This window comes from Paramisgurnus dabryanus, chromosome 14 (genome assembly GCF_030506205.2).
Source record: "Paramisgurnus dabryanus chromosome 14, PD_genome_1.1, whole genome shotgun sequence".
Taxonomy (NCBI): Eukaryota; Metazoa; Chordata; class Actinopteri; order Cypriniformes; family Cobitidae; genus Paramisgurnus; species Paramisgurnus dabryanus.
In genome coordinates this window covers 12,579,544-12,596,902 of record NC_133350.1, presented here as the reverse complement: position 1 = coordinate 12,596,902, position 17,359 = coordinate 12,579,544, and the positions used below count along the sequence as shown (strand labels likewise).

At 36.0% G+C, this 17,359-nt stretch overlaps 2 protein-coding genes across 3 annotated transcripts; one reads left to right on the top strand and one right to left on the bottom strand.

Moving 5' to 3' along the window:
* Nucleotides 1–418: 418 nt before the first annotated feature.
* On the bottom strand, nt 419–6,157 carry emp3a (epithelial membrane protein 3a (MAM blood group)). The gene is made up of 5 exons (XM_065259136.1): nt 6,003–6,157; nt 4,697–4,783; nt 4,285–4,387; nt 3,933–4,073; nt 419–1,350 (listed from the first exon to the last, which is right to left on the bottom strand). The coding sequence occupies exons 2-5, from the start codon at nt 4,772–4,774 to the stop codon at nt 1,175–1,177; spliced, it is 498 nt and encodes a 165-aa protein (XP_065115208.1). The 5' UTR covers nt 4,775–4,783; nt 6,003–6,157; the 3' UTR covers nt 419–1,174.
* A 772-nt stretch (nt 6,158–6,929) lies between these two features.
* On the top strand, nt 6,930–15,911 carry LOC135740806 (uncharacterized). 2 transcript variants are annotated; one of them, XM_065259339.2, is made up of 16 exons: nt 6,930–7,285; nt 8,104–8,268; nt 10,613–10,733; nt 10,815–11,017; nt 11,137–11,220; nt 11,478–11,643; nt 11,746–11,817; nt 11,896–12,005; nt 12,491–12,561; nt 13,507–13,741; nt 13,816–13,893; nt 13,983–14,095; nt 14,168–14,309; nt 14,384–14,520; nt 15,546–15,648; nt 15,780–15,911. In XM_065259339.2, exons 2-16 carry the CDS (start codon nt 8,107–8,109, stop codon nt 15,837–15,839), a joined length of 1,857 nt encoding a protein of 618 aa, XP_065115411.1. In that variant the 5' UTR covers nt 6,930–7,285; nt 8,104–8,106; the 3' UTR covers nt 15,840–15,911. The 2 variants fall into 2 exon arrangements, with proteins under 2 accessions (XP_065115411.1, XP_065115410.1); XM_065259338.2 differs by having other exon boundaries at nt 6,932–7,285; nt 13,980–14,095.
* Nucleotides 15,912–17,359: the final 1,448 nt, after the last annotated feature.

Genomic DNA, 17,359 nt, shown 5'->3' with positions numbered 1-17,359 from the left:
CCACCTGTTGAACTACAGGTACAACATTTTTGTGGTTAGATTACTTTTGTTTTCCACACAGAAACATTGAATCAAACATTCACTGAAAAATTTTGCTTAGACAAGCACACGTTATAGCAAAATACCTTTAAAGATACAAACTACTGTTGTGCTTCAAACAAAAATTTATTTATAGAGACTGCATATATAAAAGTACAACAGTTTTCTGTTCCAGTTCCAGAATGATTTTTATTACCCAGTTTAAAACATGACTGAGTCAAAATGATCAAAATCCCACTTGATTATCATTTTAACTTTATGAAGTTTCCCACTATGGGAAAATACAGCAATCGTGCATCAAAAAGCAGCAAAGCAGGTGTCAGGTATACAAACTAATATCCTCACAAAATGACATAGGAAAATAAGTCTGGTTTTTATAAAAAAATATACAATTTAAGCGAATTTGTGCTTAAAACAAGAAAAAAATCTGACAATGGAACAAAAAAGTCTTTGAAAAAGAAAAAAATTTTCAAGCTAATTTTTCTTATTCCATTTGCAGATTTTTTTTGCTTGTTTTAAGCATAAATTCACTTAAATTGTATATTTTTGGTCTAAAAACTAGACTTATTTTCTTGGGTCATTTTGCTCATCAAGTAAAATACATCTTAATTTAGGATTTTTTTTGAATGTTTTTTTAAAACAAGACAAAAATACTAACATACTAATTTTTTTGCAGTGCTGAATTAAGATCATACACTGCAAAAAAGATTTTCAAGTAAAAATTTTTTTAGTATTTTGTACATGTTTTCAGTAAAAATATCTAAAAATTCTTACATTAAGATGTATTTTTCTTGATGAGCAAAATGACCCAAGAAAAGAAGTCTAGTTTTTAGACCAAAAATATAAAATTTAAGTGATTTTGTGCATAAAACAAGCAAAAAAAATCTGCCAATGGGGTAAGCAAAAAAATCTTGAACATTTTTCTTAAACACTAAATACAAGAGAAATTCAAGAAAAATTAGCTTACTGAAAACAAGACAAAAATACTAAGAATTTTTTTTCTTGAAAATCATTTTTTTGCAGTGTAAATTATTTAAAAGAGCAAGATATATCATAACCTGATTTTTTTAGACAAAACTACAGCTTCACATGAAACTTCTGCAGCATAATTTTAACTATGTGTGCGCGTGTGATTTTAGGCCCGTTTGCGCAGGTGGACATAAAGGCCTCCACTAACAAGTAAGAGAGGCACACAGACCCACGCCAGTATGTAACAGTAACCGAAATGACCCATCTCCAGCTCACGAGCATCCTGAAGAATCGCCTTCCTTTGAAAAGTGTAAATAAGCACAGCTGCAAAGGCTGCAAAACCTGTGTGAGGGACATTAAACCAGGAAAGGATGAAAATGGGCACAAGGTGGCAGCACAGTATGATTTTAGCATGTCAACAAATGAATTGTAAATCATGGTTTAGTAAAAATCTAAATTAGCTAGCAATATATTTCAAAGGGTAGTGAGAGTTCTCATTATTCTTACATAAATGAAAAGGATAACAATGTGATACAATAGCAGCAAACCATGCATGGACTGCAAAAAAATACACTGCAAAAAATGATTTTCAAGAAAAAAAATTCTTAGTATTTTTGTCTTGTTTTCAGTAAAAATATCAAAAAAATCTTAAATTAAGATGCTTTTTCTTGATGAGCAAAAATGTCAAATTTAGGTGATTTTGTGCATAAAACAAGCAAAAAATCTGCCAATGGGGTAAGCAAATTTTCTTAAATTTAGTGTTTAAGAAAAATGTTCCAGTTTTTTTTTTCTTACCCAGTTGGCCGATATTTTTTAGCTTGTTTTATGCACAAAATCACTTATATTTGACATATTTGGTCTAAAAATAGACTTATTTTCTTTTACTGAAAACAAGACAAAAATACTAAGAATTTTTTTTTTTCTTGAAAATCTTTTTTAGCAGTGTGATTTCAAGAAATCATTTTCTTAGTATTTTTGTCTTGTTTTCAGTAAAAATATCTAAAAATTCTTAAATGAAGATGCTTTTTCTTGATGAGCAATATGACCATGAGAAAAAATAAGTTTTTAGACAATTTAAGTGAATTTGTGCTTAAAACAAGGTAAAAATCTACCAATGGGTTAAGCAAAAAAAATCTTGAAAATTTTTCCTAAACAAGAAAAATTCAAGAAAATTTGCTTACCCCATTGGCAGATTTTTTTTGCTTGTTTTATGCACAAAATCACTTACATTTGATATTTTGGTCTAAAACTAGACTTATTTTCTTGGGTTCGTTTTGCTCATCAAGAAAAAGCATCTTAATTTAAGAATGTTTAGATATTTTTACTGAAAACAAGACAAAAATACAAAGAATCATTTGTTGCAGTGTATTTTTTAAGAAAACATTTTCTTATTATTTTTGTCTTGTTTTCAGTAAAAATATCAAAAAATTCTTAAATGAAGATGCTTTTTCTTGATGAGCAAAATGACCTAAGAAAAAATAAGTAGTTTTGAGACAATTTAAGTGAATTTGTGCTTAAAACAAGGAAAAATATCTGCCAATGGGGTAAGCAAAACAATCTTGAACATTTTGCTTAAACACTAATTTTAAGAAAAATTCAAGATAAATTTTCTTACCCCATTGGCAAATTTTTTTGCTTGTTTTATGCACAAAATCACTTAAATTTGATATTTTTGGTTATTTATTTTCTTGGGTCGTTTTGCTCATCAAGAAAAAATCTTAATTTAAGAATTTTTAGATATTTTTACTGAAAACAAGACAAAAATAATATTTTTGATATATTTTTTATATTAAAAATAATATATTAGAATTTTTTTTCTTGAAAATCATTTTTTGCCGTGTAAGAAACAATACCTTGATTGTACATTAAGATGCATTGGATAAAATGTCTGCCAAAATGCTAATTGGGATGGGTAGTTTACTTACAGCCGCTAGATGTTTTTAGAAATATAAAAAGTCTTTGGTATCCCCAGAATATGTCTGTAAAGTTTCAGCTCAAAATACACCACAGATCTTTCATTATACAATGTTAAACATTGCCATTTGTGGCTGCAATGAAAAACGCACCGTTAAGTGTGTGTGTTTCTTTAAATGAAAGAAAGCGTCTGTTCCCCTCCCCTTATGCATAGTAGGGGTAAAGTGTTTTCACATGTGCTTTAGACCACATCAAAACATGTGTCACTGGCAGAAAGTTGAACTACGCGCTCATAAAGCGGAGTCTGTGAGCAGTTATGACTGGGGCGTAACCAATGTGACATCACACTGATAGGGGATCCCCAACAGCCTGTTTTGTGTGACTGATGCGGTTTAAAGAAGATGAATTTGTATAATAACAGGATGTTCCTGCAGACACACTGGTGACTCATTTAGAAATACATCTAAAAGTGAATTTGTTTTAGGTTGGGGGGCTTTAACACACTGCAAAAAATTACTTTCTTACTAGTATTTTTGCCTTGTTTTCAGTACAAATATCTAAAAAATCTTGAGCATTACTTGAAGTAAATAAGTCTAGTTTTTAAACAAACATTTTTAAATTAAAGTGAATTTGTGGATAAAACAAGCAAATAAAATCTGCCAATAGGGTAAGCAAAAAAAAATCTTGAACATTTTTCTTAAACACTAAATTTAAGAAAATTTGCTTACCCCATCGGCAGATTTTTTTGCTTGTTTTATGCACAAAATCACTTAAATTTGATATTTTTGGTCTAAAAACTAGACTTATTTTCTTGGGTCGTTTTGCTCATCAAGAAAAAGCATCTTAATTTAAGAATCTTTAGATATTTTTACTGAAAACAAAACAAAAATAGTACGAATTATTTTCTTGAAAATAATTTTTTGCAGTGCATTGACAGATTTTTTCTTAAGAAAGTTATTTTTGCAGTGCAGATGTTTAGGTCCCTGAGTGTAAGCAATGCAATACATTACCTGAAAACAATTGACATAACCCAGTGAAGTAGAAAAGACCTCCTTTAGACATGGTGAAGAGCTGGCAGAGAAATACCATGAATGAGATCGAAGACAGGACCACAGACAAGATCATGAGGGCCTGGACTGACTGCAGCCAATCTGAGAGAGAGCGAGAGAGAGAGAGAGAGAGAGAGAGAGAGAGAGAGAGAGAGAGAGAGAGAGAGAGAGAGAGAGAGAGAGAGAGAGAGAGAGAGAGAGAGAGAGAGAGAGAGAGAGAGAGAGAGAGAGAGAGAGAGAGAGAGAGAGACCAATCAGGTCTCTGACTTGTTTTTATTTGAGTATTTCTAGTGTATTTTTATAAGTTTCTCACCACTTTGATTGGCTGTCGCGCACATCCAGGTCCCAGTGGCGTTTTCAAAGGTGCATTTATACCACAGATCTGTGTTCTCAATGTCTCCCCAGGAATACCAGGACTGAAACGTAAACACATTCATGTTACAGACATCACATGTTGGAATGACATCACATGTTAATGTTTAAGCTTGAAGCATCACTTTGTATGATGGGTGAAAGCAACAACTACTGATCTTTGATTAATCAACCAAAACAACTGCACAAGAACATCTCAGACTGGAACATGACGCTAATGTCTGACCTTTAGGGGTTTGCTGATAGGGTAGATTTATATCCATGCTAAAATTGCAATTATACAGTATTTCAAACAAAACGACATTGTGTGAAGTCACAGTATGGTGACGTTTCCTCCAGGGTTTGACTTTTACCTTCTCCATGGTGGCAATAAAAAGCATAGCCAGGGTGACCAAATGCAGAACAGTAACTGTCATCAACAGGAACGCCATTTTGGGGTCCTACAGATGGAAAAAGATTTGTTTAAAATTTCTATTTCAGATCTTCCATTCTCTCAAGGGACATGGAAGACCTCGGATCTGTCTGACATTAAAGAGAGCCATGTTAATATCTTGGCTGTCTGCAGATATTCATCCCATATGCCAAATGTATGAAGGGTGTCTGGAAGTGTCTTGACTTATTATAAAATTTCAAGTGGAAGTTGTTTATTGTGTTTTTGAATGACATCAGTGGCAAATATATTACTTACATGTGAACTTTATTCATGCGCTGTAATGCCACTCTCAGCGTATCTAAAAATGAATTTTCACCTCATTGCTAGAAGCTTCTCTATAATCCTTTTTCCAAGACAGTAAACATGGCTAATCCACAAATGCTCCAAAACTTTCCCATTCGGTAAAAACAAGAAATTTACTAATCAAACAAATCAAATTAGACATCTCCTCAAACTTCTGTTGTAACAAAAACTCCATTCATAACGGAGGACTGCGTGTCTGTTTTTGACCAAGACGGGGATGGAAATTTGGGAATTACACAACTTGTAGACCCTCCAAACCCCAAGATTCCACACCCTGTGTGTCACTACTGTTCCTATTTAGTGAAAATGTGAGCATCTATTTCAAGAAACAAGGCCTGTGTTTAAAAAAAACTTTATGGTGGTTATAAGATGACATATCTTTTAAACATGCTTTAGCTCTGTTCCTGCCCCCAAATCCTCATGTTTACATAAAAAGATGATTGATTTGTGTTCCTGCCACAGATTTGGTTAGTTATTTTTCTCTAACTACCAAGATCTTTCAGCAACGGCTTTAAGATTTAACACCACAATGTCATATGAAATCAATTACAGTGGTTTTAGTTTCATTTTATTAAGGAATATTGTTTACATAATTATCTAGTGTGGTAGGTTACATTTTATTTCAGTATCTTTTGTCTGTACCTGTGTGTAAATAAAGTGCAGTCTATACATAAACATATACATATACATTGAATAGAAAGTCCTTATACATGCACACATATATATCTATCTATATATATTTTAATGTTTCCCATGTACCAGATCTAATGCTATTACAGAAAATTCTGACATCAAAACATAAGCAATCTATTGGAGTATATAAAAAAAGGTTATGTTTGTTTATGTAATGTCACATATAGTCATCACAAAGCATTTTTAAGTTACCAAAACACAGCTATAAAAAAAGTAAAAATGCAGCTTACCTCGTGTAATTGTACAAAGACAATCTTCTAAAACCCCTTCTTTGTGAGATGATTTGTTATTTCTCCTTCTGTACAGCTGGACTCCTCCTCTCCTCCTCCACACTCACTCTCTCCACGGTCCGGCTGGGAAAAGCGGTCCACAGAGGAATGTGGGCTGGGTAGAGGAGGAGTTCACAGATCCCCCTAAAAAAACTCTGGGTTCAAACTAAAAATGAGCTCAAGTTTGTGTCCGCCCAAACCCTGAGAGAAAACTCTAATCTTACCCTTACAATTACATCATTAAAGAACTTTGATGCTTTTCTGATATGGTACATTTGAGAATTAAACACATTTGTAATATAAAACTAAGACATTATCTATTAGTACTGTTCTTCCATGTGACTTTTAACTTTTATAAATATTTTTTTTCTGTTAACCTATGTAACTTGCTTTGTTTTAGACAATTACAGGACTCCTATATCTGGAAAATTATTTCCTGCTGGAGGAAACACAGACCACCCAGAGAATGACTCATTTCTCACCCATAAATCTGTGAAGTCTTTTAATCTTTCCGCTCCAACAAATATGAACAATCACAACATGAAACCTTATTAAACATGGCACAACTTTTTGGTTGAAAAATGTAAAGTATCCCTAATGAAAAATAGTAATTGTATACTTTAGTAGCAACAATTGTAAACTGTACCTATAGTAAATAGATAAACTGTAGTATAGTATACTTAACAATATTAATATTTAAATAAATAAATAAATACTATATATTTTATATGGTAAGGTTCAAAACTGCTAGGATAGGCCTATACTATTTTACTACAATTTGCTATATATTAGGCCTGTATTATTTATTATTGTCACAGGGATTTACGCTGATATTTTTCATAGGCGTTTATAGTTTATTTTTGTTATAAACGCTTTTTCTAATAGGACCCATTACTTTTTGTGGTACGTCCCATTCGCGTGCGCACGCAAGCGTTCGTTGCGCAGAGCGATGAGAGCATGACATCAAAGTACCGCGAGAGCGATTTAAAACTGTGCTCTCGCGGTACTTCGTGTCATATTTAGATCGTGCTGCGCAGCACCAACAGTTAACTTACTTGCATGTGGTCGTACAAAAGTAAATACTTTACCTTATCTGTATGATGTTATGTCTTTGTAGACATCGATGCATCGTTCACATTGTTCATCGCATTTGGTCGCATTGAACCACAAACCCGCGAGCAGCCTATCCACGAGACGACAAAGAAACGCGTTTTTCGCAGGACTCTTAACTTTTAAACAATGAAGTAAGTTTCTTTACAAATGTTTTTTAGTGACTGAAGAAGATGTGCAGAACACAGGTCGAAAAAAAATCATCAGTTTCCTGCACAATTTCTCATTTAATGTATCATATAACGGTACCCACACGAAAATAGACTGCAGTATACTTTTGTATTTACTATAGTAAACTGTAGTAAAAGCCCTAGACGCTCTTTTTGAACCTTGCCGTATTAAATATTAAAGTGTACCACAGTATTTACTACAGTTCACTAACTTTGATATTATAAAAACTACTATAAAGTATTCGTCAACAAAGTGTAGTAATTACAGGCAATACACTACAATTTACTATAGTAATTCCTTAGGTATACTACAGCATTCAATTCACTAGAAGTAATAATATAGAATACTTTAGTTTACATTAGTAGTAATATAATGTGCTACAGTTATACTAGTTTACTAGAGTAAAATAGTGTAATTATGTGACTTGTTGTAATAATGAACCTTAAGTTTTATATCTCTAAATGTTTGATGCTTAGATCATCTAATATCATTTGTTTAAATGGATAGTTCAACCAAAATGAAAATGTTGTTACAAACCTGTATAAATATTTTTTTGTTCTGATGAACATGAAGATATTTTGAGGAATGTTTGTAAACAAACCATGAGCCCCATTCACTTCCATAGTAGGAAAAAAGAATACTATGGATGGAAGTGAATGGGCCTTTCAAACGGTACAAAGAGAACATTCATATGCTAAAACAACAAAGTTGTTTAAAAGCAAATATGTTTGCATGCACACTCGGCTACACATATGACGTAAAGTGTGTGTTTGTGTTTGAGGACATGGAGCAGCGTCTGCTGGAGGAAGGTTTGGACCCTTCAGCATCCAGTGATGAGCGACTCTCTTTGCTGTGGGATCTTCTCGTGAGAACTGAAGAGACTGTCAGCTCTCTTAACCAAAGCATACAAGATCTCCACAAACAACACAACGCTGAAATTCAAAAGGTGAGAGGCCAAAGATTAATCAAGCTGTAGAATAGACAAACATGTGGGTAGGTGGAGAATTATAGATAGGTAGATAGACAGACAGTCGAACATATGTACAGACAGACATACAGATAATGGATGGATGGACGGACGGATGGACAGACACATAGAAAGATGAACAGGCAAATGAATGTAGGGATGGGCGGGCAAGCAGGCAGACTGACTGACAAACAGATAAATGGATGGACAAACTGACAGACAGATTAATAAATAGATGGACAGACAGACAGACAAATAGACGGACGTAAGTACAGACAGCTAAACTGATTGGATGGACAGTGGGCCGGCAGACAGACTTATAGATAGTTGGCTGTATATATTGGACAGACAGATAAATGGAAGGATGGATAGATGGACCGACGGAGCAGACAGTAAGATAAATGGATGGATGGACGGAAGTACGGAAAGACAGATAGATGGATGGATAAAGCAGGCAGACAGACTTATAGATAGATAGATTGCTGGATGGACAGTCAGATGGACAGAGAGATAGATGGATGGATGGATGAACGAACAAACAGATAGATAAATGGATGGACGAACGGCAGTACGGGCAGACAGACAGATAGAGGGATGGATGAAGCAGGCAGACAGAACTATAGATGGATAGATTGTTGGATTTACAGGCAGATGGACAGAGAGATAGATAATAGATAGATAGATGGCTGGATGGATGAGCTGACAAACAGACAGACGGATAAATGGAAGGATGAACGGATGGACAGGCAGACAGATAGAGAGAAAGATGGCTGGATGGACATGTAGATGGATAGACAGATGGGACAGACAAACAGATAAATGGATTGATGGAGGGAAGTTTGGACAGATGGATGGATGGATGAACGGATGAGGAAGGCAGATGGAAAGAAAGAAAGATAAATATATGGATGGATGAACGGACAGACATATGGATAAATGGAAGGATGAACAGGCAGGCAGACATATAGAGAGATAGATGGTTGGATGGACATGCAGATGGATAGACTGACGGAACAGACAAACAGATAAATGGATTGATGGAGGGAAGTTTGGACAGATGGATGGATGGATGGATGAAGCAGGCGGACAGACTTATAAGATGATCGCTGGATGGACGGGCAGATCGACAGAGAGATAAATCGATGGACGAATGAACAAACAGATAGATGGATAGATGGACGGATGAGAAAGGCAGATGGACAGAAAGATAGATAAATATATGGATGGATGAATGGACAGACAGATGGATAAATGGAAGGATGAACAGGCAGACAGACATATAGAGAGATAGATGGTTGGATGGACATGCAAATGGATAGACTGACGGAACAGACAGACAGATAAATGGATGGATGGATGGATGGATGAAGCAGGCGGACAGGCTTATAGATGGATAGATTGCTGGATAGACAGGCAGGTGGACAGAGAGATAAATAGATGGATGGATGAACGGACAAACAGACAGATGGATGGATGGAGGGATGAGGAAGGCAGATGGACAGAAAGATAGATAAATATATGGATGGATGAACGGACAGACAGATGGATAAATGGAAGGATGAACATGCAGACAGACATATAGAGAGATAGATGGTTGGATGGACATGCAGATGAATAGACGGACAGAAGAGACAGATAGATAAATGGATGGATGAGCGGATCAACAGACAGACGGATAAATGGAAGGATGAACGGACAAACGGATGGACAGAAAGAAAGATAAATATATGGATGGATGAACGGACAGACAGATGGATAAATGGAAGGATGGATGAAGCAGGCGGACAGAGTTATAGATGGATAGATTGCTGGATAGACAGGCAGATGGACAGAGAGATAAATAGATGGATGGATAAACGGACAAACAGACAGATAGATGGATGGACAGACGGATGAGGAAGGCAGATGGACAGAAAGATAGATAAATAGATGGATGGATGAACGGACAAACAGACATATAGATGGATAAATGGAAGGATGAACAGGCAGACAGACATATAAAGAGATAGATAGCTGGATGGAAATGCAGATGGATAGACTGACGGAACAGACAGACAGATAAATAGATGGATGGACGGAAGTACCGAGAAATAGACAGATAGACAGATGGGGCAGGCAGACAGACTTCTAGATAGATGGATTGCTGGATGGATGGGCAGATGGACAGACAGATAAATGGAAGGATGAATGGACAAACTGATGGACAGGCAGACAGACATGGCTGGGTGGACACCAGGCAGACAGATAGACAGACAAGTAGATTGATGGTCATACAAACAGACAGACAAACCGATGATTTATGATTTCACCTTTTTCTTCTCAGGTTCAACAATATGTCAATGAAATTAAGAGTCTCACAAAGACACGAGATTCTGTGGCTTTAGATCTTGAGCGGGAGAATGAAACGCTCCGCGTGACTCTGGATGAGATCCAACTGCAGAAAGGTGAACCATCACATCTGTCTCTCATCTTCTTCATGATGATGCTGGGGCTTCATGGCACAATAATGAGTCTGTTTTTAACAGAGGCACAGAAGAGCGAGATCACTGAGATGTTATTGCAGGAAGGTCTAGCTGATATTCTTCCCATGAGCCTCAGCGAGCAAGTAGCTTATATCCTCGCAGACAGAGCATCACTGCTGGAGAAAATACAGACCAGGACTGACATGGATTCAAAGACTATAGGGCATCCTATGGAGTCAACGTCACAAGGAGAAACTGTAGTCAAGGTTAGGCTCCATCTCATTGTGTTTCTGACCTCCTTTTTGTTTTCAGAGGTTTAAAAAATACCTCAAACTTTCATTTTGAAATATGTTGCATGTAATATGATTTCACATCTGTCCACAAGGTGGAGCCACTGCAAGGTCAAAGCCCTTGGAAGAAGCTCATGGGACTCCGAAAAGCAGCTCAGACTAAACATAAATTAATGCCTGTATGTTGAAGCCACAGTTTCTATATATAACACCCTGCATGTGATAAAACGCATGATCGAAAGTTGCAGGTGAGATTATTCGGTATTGCCTTTAATTGACATAAGGCCCACTAACCTTACTTTTCCTATTCCTGTGATCATAACGCACCTTTTTCTAAGAATTATAAAGGATTGAAAACTGAATTCCTTTGATGCTTGAGGTCTGCAGCGCTTGTGTTGACTTATAAAGTTCATATGATGAAAATTTGTTGAATCAGGGTACCGACTCACGGTACACCGAAGACAGCAATCCGAAGGGTCGAAGCCTGCAAGAACTGGAGCGAGACGTGGAGGAAGCATCTGCCCGGCTTGCCATGGCCCACAAAGAGATCCGCAGGCTCACCGATGAGCTCGAGTCTGCTCAACTGACCCAAAAGGCCTTTGGTAAGTCCCATCACAGGTCACACATTGTATGTTTCCTGGTGTGATGAAGAGTTGGAAGTTACAAATGAAGATGCCAATATCACAATCACATTTATGTCTTAGAACCAGAGCTGCAGGAAGCTCAGATGGAGGTTGAACATCTCAGACGGGAAGTGGAGAAACTGAAGCGATGTGGTAATTTATTCCTGGTTTCTCATTCTTGCACTTACTTCATCTAAAAAATCATTTCTGCACATTTCATAATCTTTCCAGAACTGGCTGAGCTACGAAAGACTAAAGAAAGAAATGGAAAACTAGAGGAAGAGTTGTGCCATATGAGGGAGACAAAAAGGCTACAGACGGAGCATCTACGATTCCTAGAGGTGATGGAACAATCCTGGAAAAATATTATAAAGACACAAGTGACCTTTACAGATTTGCGGCCCTACTCTGTGAAATCCAGGCTAAAGTCTTAATCTAATGATGAGAGACAGCAGACGGCTCCACGCCGGATCTGCACCGAAGTCGGCAGCTCTGGTCCGGATCTGGTGCGGTTCTGGCCCAGAGTCATCTGCTGTCTGCATTAAAGTTTGATTTTAATCTTTGACATGATCTTACTCAGCCAATATTAAAGATATCAAGGTTATAATTTCACAAAATGTTCTTTACATTATATGTGACGATTTTATTTAAAAAACACTAAATGACTTTAGCTGGGTTTTCACATGACTGGGTCACATTTTTGGTGTTTCACTTATTACTGCAGAATGTTATTATATCTTACAGTGACAGGCCTACATAAAAATAGGAACTATTCTTAGTTAGACAGGATGACTGCACCCAAACATAATTTATCTTATTTTGACAGCGTGAAGCTGCCGATGCCACCGCCAATTCACCAAGAGACAAGAAATCACAGGAAGAGGACATTCATAAATGGTAATTTCCTGTTACATCATTAACTATAGCAAATAAACACACTAAGAGTAGCATCATATTTGATACAAAATAAAAAAGTTTTCAAACAGAGACACTGAACTTATAACCTTTAATCTCACAATCCAAAATATTTTCAGCCAGCGCCTGTGAAAATCATAAAAAGCCTTCCAGAAAATCTTCTTCTTTCAATATAAACATACAGTAAATCAAATTAAAGTACAGACCCTCTGCTTTTAAACAAGAAGTTTCATTCTATGTTCATTTGTTCTCTTTTTATCTCCTCTCATATATGGGTAGGTTTCTTCAAAAAGACCCAAATTTTTTTTGGCCCATTTTTGCCTTTATTTGATAAGACAGTAATTACGAGGTGACAGGATAGTACAGGGTGGAGAGAGGGGTATGGGATCGGCAAAGGACCTCGAGCCGGGATTCGAACTCGGGTCGCCGGAAGTGCGTCTGCACCATATGTCGGAGCACTGTCCACTACACCATCGGGTCAGACAAAAAAAATACCAAATTTGAGCAAAAAGCTGAAATAATTTTTTTATTTCAAAAATGGTGATCGGTTCGCGTTCGCTAGATAATACCCTTATGCCTCGGTTGGGATTGTTTAGAGCCGTTTGAAGCTGCACTGAAACTGTAAACTGTTGAGGTCCACTAAAGTCCTCTATATGGAGAAAAATCCTGCAATGTTTTCCTCTTAAAACTTAATTTCTTTTTGACTGAACAAAGAAAAACATAAACATCTTGGATGACATGGGGGTGAGTAAATTATCTGGATTTTTTTATGAAAGTGGAGTAATCCTTCAAGCTTCACCCTTGTTTTTAAAATTGTGAAATAGCGACCTCTAGTGGTGAAAATCCTACATATTGTGGCCTTAAAAGTACTGCGTCTACCAATACTGTTTATGTAAATGTAGACAAGCTTTTGGCCTGTTCTCACAGGTGTCTTGAAGACATGAAGGAGAGATTAAACATGATCAGAGATCTGACACAGATCACCCTGAAGCTCCAGGTGGAGTTTGAGATGGAAACGGACCTGCGGAGGAGGACAGAGGAAGAGTGTGAAGAACACAGGAGGAAGAGGACCGAGGCAGAGCAGCTGGCACAAAACTTCCAGAACCTCTGCGAGAAGCAGGCAGAAGATTACAGGAACACCATTGGTGGACTTCAGGTGGAGGTAAGAGCTAAGGTGGAAAACAAATGGATACAAATGGATACGTCAAGGTAAACATGACTCTACTTCATTCACAGATCAAAAAGTTGGTGATTAAATTACAAAAGCTAGAGACTCAGGAAGTGGAAAGACATCGTGAAGAACACCTGAAGCAGGTAAAGACACTTTTGAAGAGTTTTCACTATTAGTATATTCCCAACGGTTTGACTGATACTAATTCATTTCTGTTTCCTAAAAAAAGCAGCTTGAGGAAAACATTAAAGATTTGGAGAAGCGACTGAGCAGCGGTCAACAAGAGACAGAATCTCTCAAGACAGAACTCAAGCTCGCCCTTGTTAGCATAGACACCCAGAGAAGGTACATCGAGTGATTCTGAATACATTTAAAGCTTTAAAACACAAACGTCATCTCATCGCTTTATCTTTCCAGTAAATATAACGACAAACAGATCCGTTACAAAAACAAGCTGAGCCGAGCCAAAGCTGTGTACGTGAGGGAAACAGGGTGGCGTAATGAAAAAATTAAAGACCTGGAGAAAGAGATTTATATTGTCAAGAAGCAGGAAGAGAAGGTAACACACTCATGATAATACAGAAATAAAATGAGATTATTGAAACGTTTGAAATGATGATTCCTGCACCTCAGATGACGGACATGATGAATCTGGTTACATCTGAAAATGAGGCTTTGCTTCACAACAAAACAGATCTTCTCAATCAACTCCACGATTTGGAAGAAGGGCGAAAAAACGCTTTGGATACAATTTCCATCATGCAGATGAGGTATGATGTTATATATACAGTATATGTTATGTACATGTATTTATTAAACGGGTAGATCCAGTCCTTGATTCTGATTGGTCAATAGGTGTGGTCGATGCCCACTGCCGTGACTTATTCCATGAAATAGCAAAGCCTTACGTAACATATTGCTTAGAAGAAGAAAATATGATTAGGGATGCACCAATATACAGGGTTCCCACGGGTCCTTGAAAGTTTGTGAATTTGGGAGAAATAATTTAAGGCCCTGGGAAGTTTTTGAAAATATACATGCATAGATACAGGTCATTGAAAGTGCTTGAATCTATTTTATGCAAGAAGTTTTCTGGAAAAAAATTCCATATTATTCCCTGTGTAGTGTAGGATAATATCATAAAAATTCTAGACTTTTTAAGCACACATGCTAAACTGTTTGCTTTAAATGTTTATATCTTCTGTATGTGAATGTTGATTCATACCAAAATGCTTTTTTGCATAGTTGTGTTTGACACATGAAAACTTCTCGGGTTACGTGTGTAACTGTTGTTCTCTGAGAAGGGAACGAGACGCTGCGTTCCTGTAATGCCATTTTTGGCAATATTTCAGATAGCGATATACTTCCTGGCTCTCGCGTCACCCTGTCTTTGTTGTTAAGCCTCACCATTGGTTGAATTTGATATACACATTCAGACACACTTACCCCTGGAGGCGTCCCCAAAGTGTCGCCGCAGTGACGCAGCGCGAGGTCCCTCGAAGGGGAACTGTAACAATGTATCTTAAAAGGTAACACGATGTAACCTTGCTCTCACTTGAAATGTGTCCGCACATTTAGTCCTTGAAGTTGTGGGTATTGGACCTGGAAAGTCCTTGAATTTGAAGTTAGCTAAATACTTCAACGCTCTTTACGGTATGTGTGTGAATGCACGCAAAGATTCCAGCAAATCATTGGGAGTGTGAATGAACCAAAAATCCGGACGCATCTCTGTTTGAAAAAGGCTAATGTCTATTGTTTATCAATAAACCGTGCATTTCATGTCTGACTTACACAGAATGAATTTGCTTGAAGAAGAAAATGCTCGACTACAACAAACAGCAGCACAAATGTCTGAACGCATTGAATGTCTGATGATACTGGCTGAGACAGACTGTAGCGTAAGTATAATTCTTATACTAGTAAAATGATAGTTATGGTTAACTAGATTACAAAGTAAGAGTTACGTGTATGTATTCCGACTGTAGTGGTTAATATTCAGATGATGTGATGTGTTCACGTCCTCCTGCAGGACGTCACCGCTGAGAGTCGAGTCATCGAGGGCCAAGATCAAACCACTCTCCCCACATAAATCCATAAAACTATTTTTCCTTTCAATTTTAAAATATTACTTTTTTGTTATTTGCATTTCAATAAATCTATTAATATTTATTATTAAATATACTGACTTTTGTCAATAACTGAACCTTACGTGCCTCAGCACAGGTTGAGTCTGTTACACTGATTAAGATGTATTTTAAATTAAGATGTATTTTCTTGATGAGCAAAATGAACAAAAAAAAAATAATTTTAAGTGAATTTGTGCTTAAAACAAGCAAAAAAATCTGCCAATGGAATAAGAAAATATTTCTTGAATTAAGTGTTTATGAAAAAAGTAAACTTATTTTAAGAAAATATTTCTTATTCCAATGGCAGATATTTTCAGCTTGTTTTAAGCACTAATTAACTTAAAGTTTATATTTTTTGTCTAAAAACTAGACTTATTTTCCAAGGTTGTTTTGCTCATCAAGAAAATACATCTTAATTTAAGAATTTTTAGATATTTTACTGAAAACAAGACAAAAATACTAAGTACACTGCAAAAAATGATTTTCAAGAAAATAATTCTTAGTATTTTAGTGTTGTTTTCAGTAAAAATATCTAAAAAATCTTAAATCAAGATGGTTTTTCTTGATGAGTAAAACGACCCAAGAAAATAAGTCTAGTTTTTAGACCAAAAATATCAAATTTAAGTGATTTTGTGCATAAAACAGGCAAAAAAGTCTGCCAATGGGGTAAGCCAATATTTCTTGAATGTAATGTTTAAGAAAAATTTTCAAGATTTTTTTGCTTACCCCATTGGCAGATTTTTTTGCTTGTTTTATGCACAAAATCACTTAAATTTGATATTTTTGGTCTAAAAACTAAACTTATTTTCTTGGGTCGTTTTCCTCATCAAGAAAAAGCATCTTAATTTAAGAATTTTTACTAAAAATTAAACTAAAAACAAGACAAAAATAATTAAAAACAATTTGTAAGTCATTTTGCAAAAATTTTTTTCAAGAAATAAAATTCATAAAACAAGCAAAAATATCTGCCAATGGGGTAAGCAAAAAAATATTGAAAATTTTTCTTAAACACTTAAATCAAGAAAAAAATCAAGAAAAACTTCATTAAGAAAAAGCATCTTAATTTAAGAATTTACTATAAACAAGACAAAAATACTAAGAATTTTTTTTCTTAAATCATTTTTTGCAGTGCAGTAGCCCTAAACGGACAAACTGCGTTTCATCACTACGTTCGCTGCGTCTGAAATCGCATAATTCCATACTATATGTATGGAAGTAGACGGTTTCGGATGCAGTGATTGTCTCAGACGATGACATGTTTGTCCTGTTGCGGCTACCGTAGCTTCTCTATGTGTTTCGAAATAGGAGGGGTGAGCTATGGACAGAGCAATTGGTTGCAATTCACAATTTTAGCACTAAATGCCACTAAAAGTCTACACTGTGGACCTTTAAGATAGAATCCCACATAAAAATAATAAACTATTCATAAACATCATCTTTCATTCACAAAACATTTCAACGAAGATAAATGTAGCTCTCACTT